The 21,061-nt window shown below is 42.5% G+C and overlaps 1 protein-coding gene across 3 annotated transcripts in view; it reads left to right on the top strand.

Moving 5' to 3' along the window:
* Positions 1-21,061, top strand: part of LOC128456092 (receptor tyrosine-protein kinase erbB-4) — a 301,537-nt gene that overhangs the window by 172,313 nt on the left and 108,163 nt on the right. For all 3 annotated transcript variants that reach the window (XM_053440141.1, XM_053440140.1, XM_053440142.1), the window contains exons 4-7: positions 1,047-1,178; positions 4,690-4,755; positions 17,973-18,091; positions 18,708-18,849. In XM_053440141.1, the coding sequence (XP_053296116.1) occupies positions 1,047-1,178; positions 4,690-4,755; positions 17,973-18,091; positions 18,708-18,849 (459 nt within the window). The remainder of the gene's footprint in view (positions 1-1,046; positions 1,179-4,689; positions 4,756-17,972; positions 18,092-18,707; positions 18,850-21,061) is intronic.

The raw sequence follows: 21,061 nt of genomic DNA, 5'->3' as shown, positions 1-21,061 counted from the left end.
GCCTCCTTCTCGCCAAGCGATATCCCTCCTGCGGTGAGAGGCAGGATTAATTTCTCCCCCCGACTCCCACCGCACACGCAGAAAGATAGGGGAGAGGGAGATGTGGGAGTGGGGGGGGGGGGGTTATGGAGGCAATACCACCACCACCTTTTATCCGAGGAGTATAATTTTATCATTTGTGGGACTATCTTATATTTGGCTGTTTCCGTACTGTGTTGGCGGGGAGCCTCGTGTATGATCATGTGTGTCACTGGTTTCAGCCCGATGTCAGTAATCTGTTTGTTGGGGAGATAGAGAACACACGCCCGGTAAATAATGCAAATCTGCTACTGTCTCCCTCTTCCTCCTTCTCTCTCCCTTCTCACTCCAATACAAGTCAGCATTAAGCATTCTCTCAACTCCGACACAACAACAATCTGAATCAGCCTCTGTAACCAATCATTCAACGCACTCGGTGTGCGTGTGTGTCCGTGTGTGTGTGTGCAGGGAACGTAATTGATTCCCCCCCCCCCAAAAAAAAGGCTGACAATCGTTGGCTCAACAAGGTGATGCATATTATAACGGTCTCGATACATGACTTTTTGTCCAACCTCTGTGATGAAAGATAGAATTGTAATGGCGTTGGGGAGTAATTGATTCTGTCTGCTCACCGTGTGGAAAGGGGAAGTTGAGAAAACACGAGGAGGGTATCGGATCAGAGGTTGTAATAACAAGCAATATGACTCTGCTTTGTCCCGACGGCCTCACGTCAACCACCGACATCAGGGGTGGGTGTCCCTCAAGATCAACTGTCCCCCCTTGAGGATAAGGTCCCCCATCCAATCTAGTCCGTATAAGCATGTCAGTGATTTTGACTTAAACGCGCAGTGTCTGCCCATGTCAGTTTTTAATTATATAATGACAGCGGGGGAAAGATGGCAATTTAAAAACACATCAGGTGCCTGGCAGCTTGATTGCTGCATTAGGTGCATCCTCCGGGCCCGGTTAGTACCAAGGAAGCCCTCTGTGTGTCTGTACTGAATGTGTGCTCTGTTTCTTCTCCACAGAGATCCTTACTGGCAGTGTGTATGTCGACCAGAACAAGTTCCTGTGTCACGCCGACACAATCCACTGGCAGGACATTGTCAGAAACCCAGGGACCCACCCCGTGGTGGTGCCCACCAACAGCAGTGTCACATGTAAGTAAACAACCAGCATCCTGGGAGACGGGAGGTGTTACTGGAGGAATACTGTTGCCCTGCACTCACTCACAGCTGCACTCAGTGAGACCTGGAAACTGGACACTGCCACCAAAGATGAATCGGTCACACAAGGAACAGCAACACTGAAGGAAATGGAACTTAAAAAGGGGGCTGCACTGATTTAGAAGTGCACATTTTTGGGCTCATCAAGGACAGTTTGAAAAAGAAATTTAAAAATCGATGAAGCAGCAGTGGCCATTAAGGTGATGAGAGGGAAGCAGGTACTGCTCCTCCACTTTGTCCACTCAGACTTATTCTGCCAGTCAGAGGATTAAACCTGTGACCTTGAGGTTGTAACATTAGTTGAACCTAAACAAGTGAGGTTGAACATCTCATGATGTCAAAATAAGGTTTAACTGCCTCCTCCCATTCTTCTGCATGGCACAGCTTTCCCATGCTGTGATAGTTCCCTTGTCTGGAACCTCTGAAGAGATTTTGTAACTTTTAAATTGTCGTCAGAATGCTGATGTGTTTTGTTGTGGATACGTTATCTTTGTTTTTGTTAGACCCACTGTTGTATGTATAGACTCATAGATTAAAATGTTATTTATTTAGAGTTTGACCTCATTAGTTCCTATTTTACAACGCCACTCTGGAGTTGAGATAATCTCCTGAAATTATCAAGGAGCTCAATGTGAGAATGCAAATGTCTGAGTCAGTTGCTGCGGACATTCTCCAGAAGTTCCCCTGCCAACCCTCTAGTAGAAACTCTGAATAGACCCATATGATCATATAGCAGGAGATTATCCAGTCAACCCAAAACTGCAAAAAAAACAATAGCCATACACAAAGAGGACCCCAATGAAGATGCATATGTGTTGTGCTGTAAACAAAAAAATATAATCTCTGCAATAGAATTGACCTTACTTCCTGCTCCCTTGACCCCATTCTGTCATTCTCCTTTCCACAACCATTCACAGTCACTGCTCGTGCACATCACATTAATGTCCTTGTGAAGCCAGCTGGTAGACATGTCAGAGCAGGCTGGAGGGATTTGTTTTGGTGAAATGAACATACTTAATCTATCAGAGGATATATGTTATGATGCTGGATGTGGGTGTAAGTGAGGTAAAGATGCATTAAGTCACTTCCTCTGACCTTGTTCCTTCAAGCTGTTGGTTAATCTGTTGTTTTTGCATCCGCATGTCTTTAAGCTGTCTGATCACATTCGTCAACACATGCATACACATTATCATAATGACACAAAACACAAATATATCTTCCTCGTGTGTGTCCTTGGATTTGCTCGTGCTGCATTCACTAAAGGCTTCAGGTGCAGATTAACAACTCAAAGCACTGATTTGCCGCTCGATCCCCCCCCCCCCACAAACACACACACACCTCCCTCCTCCCCAGATCGACCCTGACTCCCATGCTAGTCCTCTACTCCTCCGAAAGATCAGGGGTCTCCGAACCCGTGATTCACAATGGAAAAAGCATAATCCTAAATTCATTCTTAGGGGAGACGCAAGCTTTATTATACAAGAGTTATTACTTTGAGATTCATTAATCTCTTGATTGTGTTTACTGGTCTGCACGCCCTGGTGATTTGGGCTACATCCACATTTCTAATTTTTGGTTTGAAAACAAGTCTGCAATATCCTCAGCTATGACAGTAGAAACACAACGTAGATCATCAATCACAAACATTGCAGATCATGTTGTCTTTGCTAAAAGATGTTGAGCAGTAAAATGCGTGTTTAACAGTAACACAACTGCTTACATATGTAGGAGATGGGCTTTCAAGCAACAATTCTCGTGTTCACCGGGTTCTGTGTGCTGTTTTACTGTTTTGCACGGGCCCAAGCTGTATGTGTTTTCAGGTGTGTCAGTAATAACGGAAAATAAAACTGATACAGAGGTAAATCGCTCATGTGAACAGAGATTGAATTGCAACTAAAACATAGTAGTATACGTGTAGCCATAGTCTGAACCCCCTTTCCACCATCGTCCCTCTCCTGCCCACACCAGCCCTGCTAAGGCAGCATACTTTTAACCTTCAGGGGCTGTTTTTAAGAAAGCTGTAAAAGATTATGGTGCAGGAAGAGGGGTAGGACAGGTTTATTCTAGGTCTCTGAGAATTTATAAGCGGAGATAGTGAAGACCTTGGACACTAAATGAAAACTCTTAGGCTCGACTTCACAGGGCACCGAGCACAGAGGGGAACAGAGATGTAACTGTAAGTGTGGCAGTGGTTCTATGCACTCGGCAGTGTCAGACAACCACTTATGGCTCGCTGACATTTGTATCGCTCTCCTGTTTGTGCTGCTTTTCATAAAGTCAGGGCTGTCGACCCCTCTCTGGCTCAAACGCTACAGTTCGAGGGGAGCGGACTCGAGAAACGGGAAAAACAAAGGGGGCCGACTGGAAAAAGACAAAAAGAGACAAGGGCAAACGTTAAGTGAAAGAGAACCGCAGAGGAGTGATGAATCAGCGAGTGGCGGGTGGAGAATGAAAGAGATGAGATGTGGGGTGGTGGAGAGGGAGGAGAGCAGGGCAGAGGATGGAGAGGCTCGTGCTGGGGAATAGAGTCGGTCTCCATGCTAATAGCTCTCATCTGTAGAGGCTGATGGACAGAGGACAACACTTGTCCCGCACTTACCCGGGCTCACTTCCCCCGCAGTCAATTACCAGCCAGTCAATTAAGTCCTCCAAAAAAATCAGAAAGGCACCGACTGAAGCTCTGAGGGTTTGATGCCGCTCTTTGCTTCTTTGCCGCTTTCATCTCCAACTGATGTGCGCTGGTTTCCTGCTGCACTGATCCAGAGTAGAGAGACACAAAAAATACATTTTCACAAAACAATATGTGAGCTGCATTATATAAAGCTGTTATGACGAAAACAGCAGATAGACGTCGGGAGAGATATAACAGAATACCTGAGAAACACATCGGACCTATGGGCAATGTTCATGCTGAATAATTGCAAGACATATGTAAATACAAGGGCCGGGAAGTTATTTATTTAAGAGATGTTAATCAACTCTAGCACCATCAGGAAATTATAAAATTAACTACACACCAATTATGCCAAGTATGAAAGTGCCAACATTTCTTGAAGAATACGCTTATTAAGTCATAATAATAATCATGAAGCACTGAGAAAGTCCTTGGGATGCACTTGTAATGAATTGTATCTTAGGAACATCTCTTGAAGCAACTTAAATCATGTTGCAAGGATACAACAACTTAAGGGCACATACAAACACACACACACACACACACACACACACACACACACACACACACACACACGTGTATTTCCAGCTAAGCCTCCTCTTTCCTCTCTGTTTGGATCACTTTGAGTTTTCAGTGGGAGGCTTGAAGTCACACACTCCAGCTCCAGTTTTTCAGATTTAACTGTAATGAAATGAAATAATTCATGTTAATATTCTCTGATGAGGTAACGTTTGAAATGCCAATCATCTCCGTCCTTGACTTTGTGTGCAGGTCAAAAGTGCAATCGTTCCTGTAATGGTCGATGCTGGGGACCCAAGGAGGACCAGTGTCAAACCTGTAAGTACATTACCATGATTAGCTGATGACACATCGCATGGCCTTCCAGTGGCTTTCTTGATATGGTATCTGGTCCAGTTCAGGATTTGTTATTTCTTTGCTGGTTAAATTTGAAGTTATTTTTCATTAAAAACAGACACAGTCATGGAATCTACATGTTTCAAAGCTTCTAATCAGGTAACGGTCATTCTGTAGATTACAAATGACATTTGGCATGCAGGAAGGAATGTAGCCACCAGTGTTGTCCAGGTTGTCAAACCTTAGTTAGCTGCCTGCAAAATAAGTTGTATAAATGAATGAATAAAAAGTCATGTTTAACATCCATACTAGAATTTTTTTTTTTTTACATATATATATATATATTCCTTTTATGAGAAACAATGTTTGTTGTTAAATGTTACTATTTTTAGATCTATTGTAACAAAAGACAACCAGGGATGCTATTTTTTTATTTATTTACTGTTCATGTCCATGGTGAAGTATTTTAACTTTAATTTTAAGTCATTTTATTAATTATTATTAGTAATATTATTTGCAAATTGTTAAAACTATGCAAAAATAAGCTATAATCCAGAACAAGAACAATACAACAGCATGCCAATCCTACATTTATCCAATCAAACTAGTCTATATAGTAACATTGAATTTTGATCCACGTTTTACAAATTAAAAGTAAGGTCTAACTGTAATTTCAAAATTGATCAACGAATTGCATTAATAAAAAAATACTACTGTTACTTACACTTTTAAAGCTACTTTCCTGTTACCACTGCTGCTCCAGCTGTTGGCACAAACCTCAGTATCACCATAGTGTGTCGGTGTCAGGGAGGAGAACTACCATCATTCACCCTCTGACTCTGAGCACACAGTGCACTGGTGGATCCATGACAGAACAGTAATTGGGTCTGTGTGTTTTCAGCCCTCGATAAGCAAACTGAGCGGAAATACAACCTGCCAAAAGAAAACCATTGTTGCATTTTCTATTAGCAGCGAATGTGACAAATGTTCAAGTCGTCAGACTTCTGCCGGAAATGTATCAATCTGTTGTCACAAATGCAAACCCTCTGTTTGTAAAGATACACAGTGAATCCATTCTTTATTTGAATCAACTCCTCCATCTGTGTGGACATATTACAGCCCCTAGGCCTGTGGGCTTGGTCTTCACTACATTTACCCAACTGTAAATACAGCATGTACATATTCATGCAAACAAAAGGACCATCATATACTTTTCCTTTTTCCATTAAATATCTTTGATTCTCAATGCAATCTCTACGATCCCTTTTAATTGTACCGCCCTCCGCCATCCGTTTCCTTCTCTTTCCATCACTCTTTGCATGGACCACTAAATCTGTGCCAACTCTGGCATGTGTCATCTTATTTGTTCTGTGGTCGCGATCTCATTAAGATAATACAGAATGAACTGTTTGACCAGGACCTGTTAACATGTCACAGACCAGCCGTCGATAACCCCCTGGGCCCAGTCTCTCCTCCCCTCCTTTCATCCATTGTCATGCTATCTCTCCATCTTCATCCATACGTCGGGCTCGTGATTCATCCTTTCAAAAAAAAAAAATCTTTTGCAACTTTTAATTTTGTTGTGCTGAAATATATTGAGTGAATAAGTGTGTAACCCAGATCTCCTGGGCCTGAGTTCATTAACACTAAAAAAATGTTTAAATCCCCCTAATTACTATTAACGACCACCACAACTGTATTTACAAAAATCTAAACCGTCAACAGGTGTTTATTTTCCATATAAAATAAATGCACAAAATAAAAAATACAGGGTTTCTTTAAATGCTGTAAACAGTTCCTGAATTTCTAAAATGTTAAATAAAAATGTACCTTACCCAGGTCTATGAATCAAACAAAACAATTCAAGTTTAAATTTACAAACAGAAAATCATATGTGGGCCCACTCCAGAAAATATAACCTTGAGGCTCAGTTGCAGGCCTGTGATGATGCTCGGGTGCGGTGAGACCTGAAAACTGTGGTGGCCACTTCACTCAATCCAGAGCATAAAATAAAAGCACGTGCATTTCATGTCAGTTAAATACTCACAAGTCCAAAACGAGGAGCAACAGGGCAATGATAATCTCAGATAGGGGTGATGATGATGATGATGACAGTCAATCCAAACACAGGCACAAATCCAGAGAAGAAGAAAAACAACAGGGTCCATCCAGCAGCAACCATCTCAGTTTCTCTCCCTTCACAGACGTCCGTCTCCTTTAATTACACATACTATGTTGAGCCATAAAATCTTCACACTAAATCATACAGACTTAACGATTATCCCGTTTTAGCATTGAAACAACAACAGTGCTAAAGCTATGCTATTTAACACGTGCTGCTATGCTAGCGGGTGGCTCGTGTTGCTATGCTAGCGGGTGGCTAATAGCATTTCACATTCGGTCTGTTTCACTACAACATGGAGTTACAGCATACAATTGAAGGCATACATAATATATTCACCTTTGGCAGGCAACATAGAAGTGCACACAACAGGACAACGAGTAGTCGACCTCGAGACACCTCTCCAATGTTTCCCAAACCACGACACTTTCCCTCCAGGACTCCGGACCATCTCTCTCTCCCTCTCACCTGCTCAAAGCATGCTGAACCCACACGTTGCACCTCATGTCCCTCCCCTTTCTAGATGGATTGGCTGTGACTTTGTTACTGCCCAATGACCACACATCTATTTATTAACTGTGTATATTATATGTATCACGTTTTATCCCGTATTTAACCTTAATTGAACTACTATTTTTTAATAATATGAACTTGTCTATTTATAATGAACTTTCTGCACTGTATCCTAATGATTGTTATACAGGGCTACACCCTCCCTCTTCTGAATGTGTAGATGTCCTCATCACACCTTTTGTCCCTCTTTAACTTGGAAGGGTGATTTCTTTTCTCTTCCTCCTCCATGAACCTTTTTGATGTTTTGCACTTTTTCCTTGGTTCGTTGTCTTGGTCTGGAGGGTTTAACTTGAGTTGAATAACCATACCATGGTGCATGATGGTAACTGGTTCACAGGACTGGTAACCAGGTTTTTCATAGGTCAATCTCATAGGTGGTTTTGGTTTTCTCAGAGATTTCCGGACTGTAGAAGACCTTTCACTTTCACTTCTTGCTGTTTTAGCGGCTTTATCCCTTCTGGCTCTGTTTAACTGAGGCGAGCTCGCTCCCTCTTCTAAATGTCGTTCTTCCACAGGTTCATCATTTGTGTCTGGGACATCAGAGTCTGATAGAGGAGTTGCAGCATCTTCATGGGGTTCCTCATACTCTGTTTCTGTGAGTTGTTGATTTTCTGGTTCCACCACAGGATTTTCATCCTCTTCTGAGCTTTCACTCTCTTCAAAACTCTGACTCTCTTCATTTTCCACAAGGTGATTCACAATGTCCATTTGTCTCCTGACCTCAACCACATCAAAATCTGGAGGATTGGGGACAGTTTCAAACTCTGAGCTTGACGACTCTGTGTCACTTTCTTCTACTTTGTCAGTAGACTTGGTACTTTGACGTTTCCGGGTAAGTTGAGCTCTTGTTACAGGTCTCCGAACAGAGTTTGTATCATCTGAGGGGTTAAACATCCTGACCATGTAACCGATGGGCAACAGGTGGTCTCGATGGAGAGTTTTGACTACACCTGTACCATGCTCTGGTTTGACCTTGTAAACTGGCAGGTTAGGCAACTTCTCCAGGACAACATACGGTGTTGATTTCCATCGATCTTGGAGTTTATGCTTTCCTTTTAGACCCATATTCTGAATGAGGATTCTGTCACCTTTCTCTAAAGGTAAGTCTCTCACACGCTGGTCATATCGTGCTTTGTTTTTCAGATGATTTTTTGTAGCAGAATCAGATGCCAACTGGTAAGCGTTTTGCAGCTCTTTCTTCATCCTGGCAACGTACTGTTGGTAGGAGGTTTCACTTTCACCATTTGGTGAGATTCCAAAGCAGATGTCAATGGGTAACCTTGCCTCCCTTCCAAACATGAGATAATACGGTGAGTATCCCGTGGAATCGTTCTTTGTGCAGTTGTACGCATGTACCAGGTAGGTGATATGTTGACTCCAACACTGTTTCTTTAGAGTGTCCAGGGTACCGAGCATTGCTAAAAGCGTTCGATTGAACCTCTCTGGTTGTGCATCCCCTTGAGGGTGGTAGGGGGATGTTCTTGACTTCCGAACCCCAAGCATGGACAAGATCTCTTTGATCAGGCGACTTTCAAAATCTCGGCCCTGATCCGAGTGTATCCGTGCAGGTAGGCCGTAGTGCACAAAATACTTCTCCCACAATACTCTTGCAACAGTGATAGCCTTTTGATCTTTCGTAGTGAATGCTTGTGCATAACGTGTATAACTGTCTGTCACTACTAACACATTAGCAACACCTTTAGAGTCCGGCTCTATCTGCAAAAAGTCAATACATACTAAGTCTAAGGGACCATTACTTGTTATTTGGTTCAAGGGCGAGGCATGCTGAGGGAGTGTCTTCCTAGAGATACATCTTCCACAGGTTCGAATGTACTGCTCGACCTCAGCTGTCATCCGCGGCCAATAAAATCGGTCTTTGATCAGTTCGGTAGTGCGCTCCACTCCCATGTGTCCACACTCATCATGTAAAGACCTTAACACCATTGGGCGGTATCTTGCTGGTAAGACAAGTTGTTTGATCTGTTTTCCACACATTTTTTCTTTTACTCTGTAGAGTAATCCATCCTTTAATTCCAACTTGCGGCTTTCACGTAGCAACAACACAGTCTCGGGCGAATCACTTTTTGAACGAGTCAGCCCTTTATTGCTCTCGAATGCTTTCTTTAACGGCCCAATCGTTGAGTCCATATCTTGTGATGCCTGAATATCTTTCGGGCTCAGCTGATCAAGGGTGTTTATGCTAAAGTTCACTGGGAACACATAAGCTTCTGGTACTGCAGTGGCGGGAGCTCCCAGCTGATCCACCAATCTGTCAGGCACATCTGCCTCTTCTCTGATGCAGGCTCGCTTGCAGAGGGCTTTGATGCCAGCAGGTGGGACACTAGTCCACTCTTTGACCTCTTCTGGAGTGTATTGTCGAGACAATAAGTCAGCATCGATATTGTGCCTCCCAGGACGATACTGGATGGTGAAATCGTAGGTGGCAAGGGCAGCGAGCCAACGATGTCCGACTGCACTGAGTTTGGCAGAGGTCAACACATATGTTAACGGGTTGTTGTCAGTTCTTACAATAAATTTAGCTCCATACAAGTAATCGTGAAACTTGTCCACGACAGCCCATTTTAATGCCAGAAATTCCAATTGATGGACTGGATAGTTGTGCTCTGAATCTTTAAGCTTGCGACTGGCAAAAGCTACTGGCCTGAGGCCCTCAGGATATTCCTGGTTCAGGACAGCGCCTAGCCCATTCATACTGGCGTCCACATGCAAGATATAAATCTTAGTGGGGTCAGCGAATGCCAATACTGGGGCATTGATCAAACAGTCACGGATCTGCTCAAAAGCCTCCTGGCAGGCTTGAGTCCACCGTTCTCCAAATGGCTCTGATGGCTTGAAATAGACTTTGCTTGGGTCAACACTCTTTTTGGAATTGGGGTCTTTCCAAGTGGGGGCATAACCCTTGGTGAGCTCGGAGAGTGGACGGACAATGGCAGAATAGTTTGCAATAAACCTCCGATAATAACTGCAAAATCCGAGGAAGGACTTGAGAGGCTTCAGGTGAGTGGGCACTTTCCAGTGTTTTACTACTTCCAATTTGTCTGGATCAGTAGCTATTCCGTCAGCAGAAACAATGTGACCCACATACTTAACTCGAGGCTGACAAAATTGACATTTGTCAATAGAAACTTTCAATCCGACCTCCTCTAGTCTATCAAGTACCTTGAGGAGACGTTGCTCATGCTCTTCAAGTGTTTTTCCAAAGATGATAATGTCATCTAAATACACAAGGGCTTCCAGAAAATGCATATCGCCAACAGCTTTCTCCATTAAACGCTGAAACGTCGCCGGCGCTCCTGTGATTCCCTGTGGCATGCGCTCAAACTGATAGAATCCGAGAGGGCAAATGAACGCCGTCTTCTCTTTGTCCTCCGGAGCCATCTCTATCTGGTAGTAGCCACTACGCAGATCTAGGACTGAGAACCACTGGCTGCCTGATAAGGAATCCAAAGCGTCGTCAATGCGTGGCATTGTGTATTGGTCTGGTGTGGTGCGGTTGTTAAGTGTCCTGTAGTCGATACATATTCTTATACTCCCATTCTTTTTGCGTACTACGACTATCGGTGAGGCGTAGGGGCTACGGGACTCGGTGATAATGCCAGCGGCCAGCAGTTGTTGTATGTGCCGCCGCACATCGTCAATGTCTGCAGGGGCTAGTCTCCTTGACCTTTCCCTGAAGGGTCTGGGATCATGCAGGCGTATGTGGTGTTCAACCCTTTTAGCCAATCCAACATCCCACTCATGCAGCGAGAAAACATTCCGCCTTTTAGCCAACTTCTGCTGAAGCCGACTCTTCCACTCTTCAGGGATGGAGGAGTCCCCAAAGTTAAAGAGACTTGGGTCTACGGTTTCAGCTGTGAGGTCGGAAGGCTGGATTGGGGTAACTGTATCCACAGCATACATCTCAGCAATGATGGTCCCCACTGGGATTGAAGTTGTCTTTTTGGATTCGTTCTGAATGAGCACAGTGAAACTGTTGCTGTCTACATCGGTGTCTGAGAGCACACCAGGCTGCACCAGCACACCGGCAGGGAGTAACTGGGCAGTGGGTGCATCGATCAGCACAAGGTCTTTTGACGGGGCACTCTGTCTTTCTACTTTGCAGGATGCATAGTACTTTGCACCTGGAGCAATAGAAAGTGAGCCGGGTCCTTTCCACTTTATCTGTCCCAAGATTTCATTCTTGGCTAACTGTTCATGTGCTTTAACAGGGGCGTACACAGACTGAATTCTCATGGAGTACACAGTGTTCTTGTCACCTTTTGTCTTCACCAGCTCCCATAAGCGGCGGAACAGGGATGTATTAGTTCCAACCAGCACAGGGGTTTGTTGTTGGTTTCTTGGCTCAGGGCAAATCAAGGCGAGCACTTCTACACGTCCCGACACACCAGTGATCTCCTCAGTAAACTCCATCTCAACAACAATATACCCTTTGTAAGGATACTCTGTGTCAGCGAGGCCCCAAAGTCCAAGGCAGGAGAGGGGTTTTATCGGGATACCTGGTAAGTGTTTGTTATACCAGCTTTCAAAGATAATAGTCACATTAGACCCACTGTCGATGAGAGCATCGCAGACCACATCATTAACTTTGATGGTGTGTATAAACGATGGACCTACAAGACCTTCAGGTAAGTCAGTGTTGTTCTCTGGGACTTCAACCTTATTTGTTCTAGCTACACAATGCTCTTCAGCTGCAGGCTTTGGGTTCTCTTTGTTGGGAAGAGGGGAAACTCGCACCAAGCGTATGAGCTTTCTGATGACTTTCTGGAGGTTCTCAGGGGCATTACATCTGGTGGCTATGTGGCCATTTTCTCCACATCTATAACAGAAAAACTCATCATTGTCTTTGGGAGAGGATACTTTAAAAGGAGCAGGTTTGTGGCCTAGAGCTGCTTTGTATCGATGAGTCTGTGGTGTGTGTTCTCGTGGGGGGTCTGATGTGTACTTAACTGTCATTACACTCATTTTATTTTCTAGTGCTGTCACTTGTTTCCTCAGTAATTGCAGTTCACTCTGTGACTCATTTTTCTGTTTTGGTTTCTCTGTAGGACCTTTAAAGGAATCATCAGATGGCGGCTGAGGCCATGGGTTGTTTCTTTCCTCTAACTGTGTTCTCAACTCTTGAATCTGAGCTCGCAGTTCACTCTGAGAAACTGATTCCGATTCTTTTTCCTTTTCTGCTTGGATGGTGCGTACACGCTGAGGACGCATGGGTGCCATTTGGCTTTGTCTGGCTGACTGGCGACCTTCCTCTTCCATCACTTCTCTTAACAGGTTCAGGAATGTAGGGGGATTACTGCTCCGCTCCCTAATTTTCAACTGAAGCAACATGATCTCAGAGGTGGACCCTCTAATAAGCTGCTCTAATCGAGCGCTGTTGGCAACGCTAACAGATAAACCACCTCCCTTTACTACTTTGACAAGGGATCTCTCTAATCTTCGTAGGAACTCAGACAGACGCTCACCAGGCTGTTGGTGGAGGGCTCTAAACGACAAATATAGTTCTTCTGAGGACTCTACTATACCAAAAATGCTCTCTATAGCCTCCATGTACTCATGGGGGCTAGCATCAGGTTGAGTCAGACGCACAGCTTGAATGATCTCAAAGGCGGGCCCTTTGAGACTTTCCAATATCCGACGTCGTTTTTCTTTGTCTGAGCACTCACCTTCCTCTACTAGGAGTTTTGCTTGCTCCAGCCAGTTGTCTAAAGACTCTTCTCCAGTGGGGGTGGGACTGACCCCAGAAAATGTCCGCAGCCGTCTGTATGGGTGGCTGTCAGGTTGTTTGTTCGTTCTGCTCATAACATCACCGACTGCACGGATGATGTCTTCAGGGTTGCTGTTACCTTCTTTGGTGGGGGAACATAGACCTTGGATGTTCTCTAAGGTTCTCCCTTCACTCTGCAAAAAGGTAAGTAACTTCTCTTCAAAGTTATCAAGCTGAGGCTCTGTGTAGTAGACAGCTTTCCAACCCCTTCCGCCACTTATAGGCATTATCTCGGGGGGAATTTTAGAGGGGTCTACCTCTTCACGACACTCGCATAACACCATCAGCGATAGTTGTTGAGGGTGAAACATTTTGCCTCTGACTTTAACTTTTCCTAAGGCTTTGATAGTCCCTGCTGTTTCTTCAATATCTTCCCTTGAAATACCTTCAGGCACTCCATAAAGAAGGAGGGCATGTTTTACATCTACCGATTCTCCTTTGCACCAGTTAATTAACTCAAATTGCGATGGACTGCTTGTTGTGACTGCCATTATTGTTCTCTGTTTTAAATTACTTTTAATTATATACTCTAAAGTTGTGGGGTCCAGTTACTTTTGATTGGCTTATATTTATCTTACGTTAATAAAACAAAATAATTTCCCAGCGGTGCCTCCATTTATGTAACCCAGATCTCCTGGGCCTGAGTTCATTAACACTAAAAAAATGTTTAAATCCCCCTAATTACTATTAACGACCACCACAACTGTATTTACAAAAATCTAAACCGTCAACAGGTGTTTATTTTCCATATAAAATAAATGCACAAAATAAAAAATACAGGGTTTCTTTAAATGCTGTAAACAGTTCCTGAATTTCTAAAATGTTAAATAAAAATGTACCTTACCCAGGTCTATGAATCAAACAAAACAATTCAAGTTTAAATTTACAAACAGAAAATCATATGTGGGCCCACTCCAGAAAATATAACCTTGAGGCTCAGTTGCAGGCCTGTGATGATGCTCGGGTGCGGTGAGACCTGAAAACTGTGGTGGCCACTTCACTCAATCCAGAGCATAAAATAAAAGCACGTGCATTTCATGTCAGTTAAATACTCACAAGTCCAAAACGAGGAGCAACAGGGCAATGATAATCTCAGATAGGGGTGATGATGATGATGATGACAGTCAATCCAAACACAGGCACAAATCCAGAGAAGAAGAAAAACAACAGGGTCCATCCAGCAGCAACCATCTCAGTTTCTCTCCCTTCACAGACGTCCGTCTCCTTTAATTACACATACTATGTTGAGCCATAAAATCTTCACACTAAATCATACAGACTTAACGATTATCCCGTTTTAGCATTGAAACAACAACAGTGCTAAAGCTATGCTATTTAACACGTGCTGCTATGCTAGCGGGTGGCTCGTGTTGCTATGCTAGCGGGTGGCTAATAGCATTTCACATTCGGTCTGTTTCACTACAACATGGAGTTACAGCATACAATTGAAGGCATACATAATATATTCACCTTTGGCAGGCAACATAGAAGTGCACACAACAGGACAACGAGTAGTCGACCTCGAGACACCTCTCCAATGTTTCCCAAACCACGACACTTTCCCTCCAGGACTCCGGACCATCTCTCTCTCCCTCTCACCTGCTCAAAGCATGCTGAACCCACACGTTGCACCTCATGTCCCTCCCCTTTCTAGATGGATTGGCTGTGACTTTGTTACTGCCCAATGACCACACATCTATTTATTAACTGTGTATATTATATGTATCACGTTTTATCCCGTATTTAACCTTAATTGAACTACTATTTTTTAATAATATGAACTTGTCTATTTATAATGAACTTTCTGCACTGTATCCTAATGATTGTTATACAGGGCTACAAGTGGAAATAATGTCAAATGAAAAATGACTTCAGAGATACTTTTGTGACATATCCATGAAATAATTATTCACCTGTCTCACAAGCAACAATAAACAGCAGCGGTTGGTGTCAGCAGCTCAAGGGAAAAGTGAATTCATTCAAAAAGTGAACTTCTACTTCCCCCTTGAAGTAGATGATGAAAAATACTTCTTTGGTTATTTTATAAATCAAAATGTCAGTATAATGCAGCAATATGGATCATGATGAGCTGAATACTTGAAAAGCGAAAATTAACTTTCTCCCCAAGAGAAATATCTAACGATTGATTGATTGATTTGTGTGGGAACGAGTCAGCTCTAGCAAAGGCCGATGATGCAAGAACGTCATTATTTCTAAAGCAGAACATTTCAAACCCAAACTATTCATTTCATCTCCATTAGAATATTTCCATGCCACTTTTGGGCAGCAGATAACATTTAGGAGCATGTCATCATATAATCTCCTTTCAGTTCATTTGTGTTCTAGATGCTGTCTACAAATATTAATAAATACTGACACTGTTATAACTTTCCACATTTTGGGGCAGAAAATTATTAGTTGATTTCATAAAAGGTAACAGTGTCATCGCTAGAGCAGAATTTGGCTGAATTTGTATTAATCTAAATATTGATTTAAGTTGAAAGTAAAGTAAATGTTAAAAAGTAGCTAAGTGAGGCAGAAACTTTGGGAAATACAGGGATAAACTTGAGAGTCTGTGTTTTCCTAGTTGAATTCCTTATGTGAACTGTCTTGCATTGAAAGAAAGTGCTGAGGAGAAGCAGAGGGAATAGCCAAGTATTATGAAAATCCTCTATTAACTACAAGAGGATGAATGTATAGTCACAAACATCCCACTAGTACCAAATGGAAAGTGAGATAGAGTCTACTTTCATTTTATTCTTCAGCTAATCAATAAGTGTTTGAACAATCTTTTTTGCAATAAAAAGGCCTGTGACCTAACCCTAAATTGTGTTATATTACTCAAGCCTTCGTTATTTGTGTAGATTATACAGACAATTGAATTGGTCCTAGAAAGTGTTTCCATTGCAAAAAATCCCAACATTATCCAATAAATTGTTTCGGAGGCCAGATGTAGAAGTGAGTACATTTTAACTCATGTAAATGGAAACCGAGAGGCAGAGGTTCCTGTGACTGATGCTGCTGTCCACAGCCTGTTCAAATGGAAGCTTCCAGCCATATTTTCTCAGATGGATTTCCTTTGTATTTGTCATCACCAGCAGTTTCTTTCTTTTTTTGTATTTTCTTTTTTTTCTTGAAGTGGAAGTTTAAAGCCAAGTTGATCAACAGCATTGCGTCTCTCCGTTGGCAAGGTCATTTGTTTGACAGAGTGTCGCGAGCAAAGGAGGCCGTTTCATTTTTGCCCAGGCACCGTTAATGGAACGCCGCTGATTGTATGTTAGGCGTCGGGTGAGGTGTGCGTGTGTGTATTTGCATGTGCGCTAGGCGAGCTGCGTGTGGCTTGTATCCATCACTTTGATAGTATCTCGTCACTGCAAAGCCCCAGAGGGGAAACGCGGCTCACATCAAAACACTGTTTGTGTGTGTGTGTGTGTGTGTGTGTGTGTGTGTGTGTGTGTGTGTGTGTGTGTGTGTGTGTGTGTGTGTGTGTGTGTGTGTGTGTGTGTGTGTGTGTGTACGCTAACACAGATACATACACATTCACACACCAGCGTTGGGTTTGTAATATTGAATTCTAACCACATTACTCTTCCTAGAAATGAGTCTTTTGACACCTTTTGTGTTTCAGTTTCAGCTTCACATTTACCTTTATCAACAGAGCTGGGGCTGAAGACCCAATAACTACTGTATTTTTTATATTTCATAACTATTTTTGCATTCCTTCATTGTCGATTGTCACTTGGATTTAAGTGCATGCTGGTTGGCGAGGTTTAACCTCACAGTGAGAAAATCCCTGAGTTGAAATCCGGGCAGGGGCCTTTACATGAGGAGTCTGTATGTTTACTCTGGGTACTCCGCCTTCTTCAGGCGCTCGAGAGACATGCAGATTGGGGTTACGTTGATTCGACAATCTAAATTGTCTGTAGGTCTTAATGTGTGTGTGTGTGTGTGTGTGTGTGTGTGTGTGTGTGTCTGACTTGATCTTGCATTTTCAAGAAAGATGGGGTTTTGGGCGTACATATTTTTTTTACTCGTTACAAGTGTGTCCCCTCCACAAGCTTATTATTCAACTGTGTTAATTCCACTTCTTTATCCGTCACAAACACATTTACCAATCCATCATATGCATCCCACTGCCGGCACTTCCCATACCCTTGCATCCACTTTAGCCGCGTCTCTTGCCAGCTGTCTTCCTCAGTGAAATGGCAGACTCCATGCGTGCATTTCCATACGCGGCTGTGGAGCAGCGAGGCACGCAGGCGTACGCCACATGGCCGCGACAGGCACGAGAGGAAAAGGGCGGACAGACGTGAAGTGATTGGCGTTACACTGAGTCAGATAGGAATCGCAATGTTTCCGTCTCTTCCTCCCTCAGAGTGGGTGCAGGCCAACTCATGATTGAAGATAACAAGTAGTGAGTGGCTGAGGTGTTTTGGCTTCAGCTGCACTCACCACACAGATGTGTATTTATTTTTAACCAGGTTGCAGTTGGCCAGATGTTAGAACAAACTCCAACAGTGAATCCAATGCTTACTAGTGAAAGGATGTTGTTGTTCACTGACATTTTATATTGACGCTTTTCCGTTCAAACTAAATGTATTCGAATTAAATGTAATGAATTCCCATACATATAGCTTGTGTACTGCATAGTAAAAATGTGATATTCTGATGTTTGATAGTTAAATAATAAATGCTTTTCTGTCCTCATTTTCTACACAGTAACAAAGACAGTGTGTGCGGAGCAGTGTGATGACCGCTGCTTCGGTCCCTATGTTAGTGATTGCTGCCATCGTGAGTGTGCAGGTGGCTGCTATGGACCAAAGGACACAGACTGCTTTGTGAGTGAACACACACACACACACACACACACACACATACACACCAGAGTTTACTTCCATTTAATGAAAAGGAAACGCATGTAAACCTGTTATTGACATGGCAACAGCATAATCATATGTCTCACTCTTTCATTTCCTGACTGTGGCCGAAAATGTGTCTAAGAAATTGGACAGATTCTGCTTGTGACGTTTTACCACCTTCATTTCAAAGTGGTTCTGCAAAGCAATTTTCTTCTTTCTAGACTTGACTTGTGTGTTAAAATACCACTTGTATTCTAAATACCATTTAATGACATTTAATTCCTTTAGCAATTTAGTGTTATTGCTAAATATAGACTTCCATCCCTGTGGTTCGCCCTGTTCAATTTGAACAATTCTTCAAATAAAAAAGCAAAATCATGTATCTAGTGTTTTATTGAATGTATTTATTGTCTTTTTACACAACATTTTGGTTCAACTTTGTTTGATCCACAGCTTTCATATTTGTTGTCTCACATTGGTCTGAGATGCTATGTAGGTTTGTAAAGGCACATCCACCTATTGTAAATAAAAACTAAATACCTGCTACAACACTGTGTGTGCTGCACGTGTGTTTGTGTGTGTGTTTTGTGTACAGGCCTGCACCAACTTCAATGACAGCGGGGCCTGTGTGACCCAGTGCCCCCAGCCATTTGTCTACAACCCCACCACCTTCCAGCTGGAACACAACCCCAGGGCCAGGTACACCTATGGAGCCTTCTGCGTCAAGAAGTGTCCACGTAAGTCTCACCACCTGCACACAAACACGGTATCCTGTTAAGTCACGACCCTTCCATTATAACTGTCATTTAATTATAATGTAGCTTTTAACGTATTACTCCAAGGAATCAGTCAATTTGCAGATTCACTTTGAATCCGGGGATTTTAAAATCCAAAATTTACCATCACACATTGAACCATAAAAAAAAAAAAAGTTTACCCCAACGTGCCTGAAAGAGTGAACCCTCTTTAAACCAAAGTTTCACCATGAGATTTTCTTTTTACTTAAAATATTTTGGTGCAAGAGAACACTGATGAACCGACAAGGTCCTCTTACCACATTCAAACATTCACTGCTCAATAACTCATTTTGGTCAAAGTAAGAAAACAGAAAAATGAGGACAGAGGAAGAGCAAGTTACTAATAATAACTCTGTCCTGTCTAAATTGAAAATGGAGGTTAATCCGTTTCCCATTCTTAAAGAAAACTTAAAAAACAAATGTGTTCTTAAATAACTGACAGTTGAAATGACTTACCTTTCAGTGAGGCATAACGTTTAATGACATTTACAAAAGCTAGGTTGAATCCCACTGATTTGTTCTGTCTTTGAGGATTAGATACAAGCAGATTAGCTGATATCTGAAGGATGCCGTGAAGAACGGAAGGTACAGAGTGTGCTGACAGGAATGCATGTGTCATAATTACATATTACACCACGTTTACATGAAGCTTTTAGCAAAGGCCATTACTATGCACACACACAGGCACACTCCTGCTTGCATTTCCGTAGGCTATTTTTCATGGACTTACACACACACACAAACACACACATACAGGATGCACACCCCCGCTCCCCACTGCTCTGCTTTAACGTGCAAATCAAAGTTTTGTCGTGACCAAGAAAAACAATTAGATACTGAGGGAGCTTGAATTGCATTTACTGCTTTAGCTTCTCATAACCCTCTCATTACTACCAGTGGATCATTTTGCAGGGCAAATATTGCCACCATAAACACAATTTGTCTTTGGTTTCCCGAAGATGTTTGTGTTTGTGTTTGTGTATACTTTTGTGTTTCTACCTCTGTGAGGACCTATTTGAGTTTTGGACCCAGGGAATAGGGACATTACGCCAAGTGAGGACACTGCTGCTGATATTTAAAAGGCTGTTTGAGGTTTAAAGGTTTGAGACGGATTTAGGTTGGGTGAAGCTGAAAAGACAGGTTGTGTTTTTTTTTTACAAGCATCGAGCAAAGGTGTAGGTTTGGTTCGGTCCTTGTTAGACACACTCTTTTTCACATGACCAAAAATAATATGCACGGTACTTCTATCTTTCTAAATTCAATTACAACCTGTACTTGCCTGGCTCTGCAGAAAGTCTACTTGGGATAAATATGTGTTTCCTGACATAAATTGCATTGAAACATGAATATCAATAAATATTCAGCTATAATTCTCAATAGCAAAATAGAAAATGTTCAGTATATATCGATGTATTGTTTATACACTGTACAGGGAGGACGTATAACAGATAATTTATCAAGTTTATGTTTTGCTGTTTGCTCATAATGAAGAGTTTAAAACCACAACCCTCTCTAAACTTAAAATACATTATAATACAATTAATGAAATTGACTGGAATGCAAATGAGTATCTAAATATTATTTTGGTCAAAGCCCTATTTGACCTTCACCATGTTGTTTTTTAAACTGATATTTTGCTTATTATTTGTCTGTGTTTCTTATTGACTGCTGAGCTGTATCGCTGACAGGACATGTACTGAATATAATGATGCCTGACATCAGCTGGACGAGCTGTGGCTAGTTTACTATATAAATAATGTTTATGTTCGATAAGCAGTGAAATCCCCTGCTCTTGATCCAGCTGGAGAAAGTGGGAGGGAGCCATTAAATAGTAAATATTTATCCCTGCTCATTTCAAACAAGATGAACGCTTGGGTCGATAACCGAACATTCTGGTTAGCAGTGGCCAGCTCTTACTTTCACGTCAGCTCCTTCTTTGAAAAGGACCTGATGCCTTAGTTCCCAGTGGGAGACGTTTTCAAAACAGAAATATGCAAACTCATAATGAAACCATTAAACTATAAATAGGCTACTTACCGTTCTCCTCCACTCTTCACCACCTCCACAGCTGCTACTGCCGCGCTGCAGTGTGGTCAGCTATGTGTAATGCAGTTTATAGCTTTGTGTAATGCTATTGTGTGTCTTCTCTGTG

Source organism: Pleuronectes platessa, chromosome 14 (genome assembly GCF_947347685.1).
Source record: "Pleuronectes platessa chromosome 14, fPlePla1.1, whole genome shotgun sequence".
In the NCBI taxonomy this organism is placed as follows: domain Eukaryota; kingdom Metazoa; phylum Chordata; class Actinopteri; order Pleuronectiformes; family Pleuronectidae; genus Pleuronectes; species Pleuronectes platessa.
The sequence above is the reverse complement of the archived record's forward strand: the minus strand, read 5'-3'. Positions and strand labels throughout refer to the sequence as shown.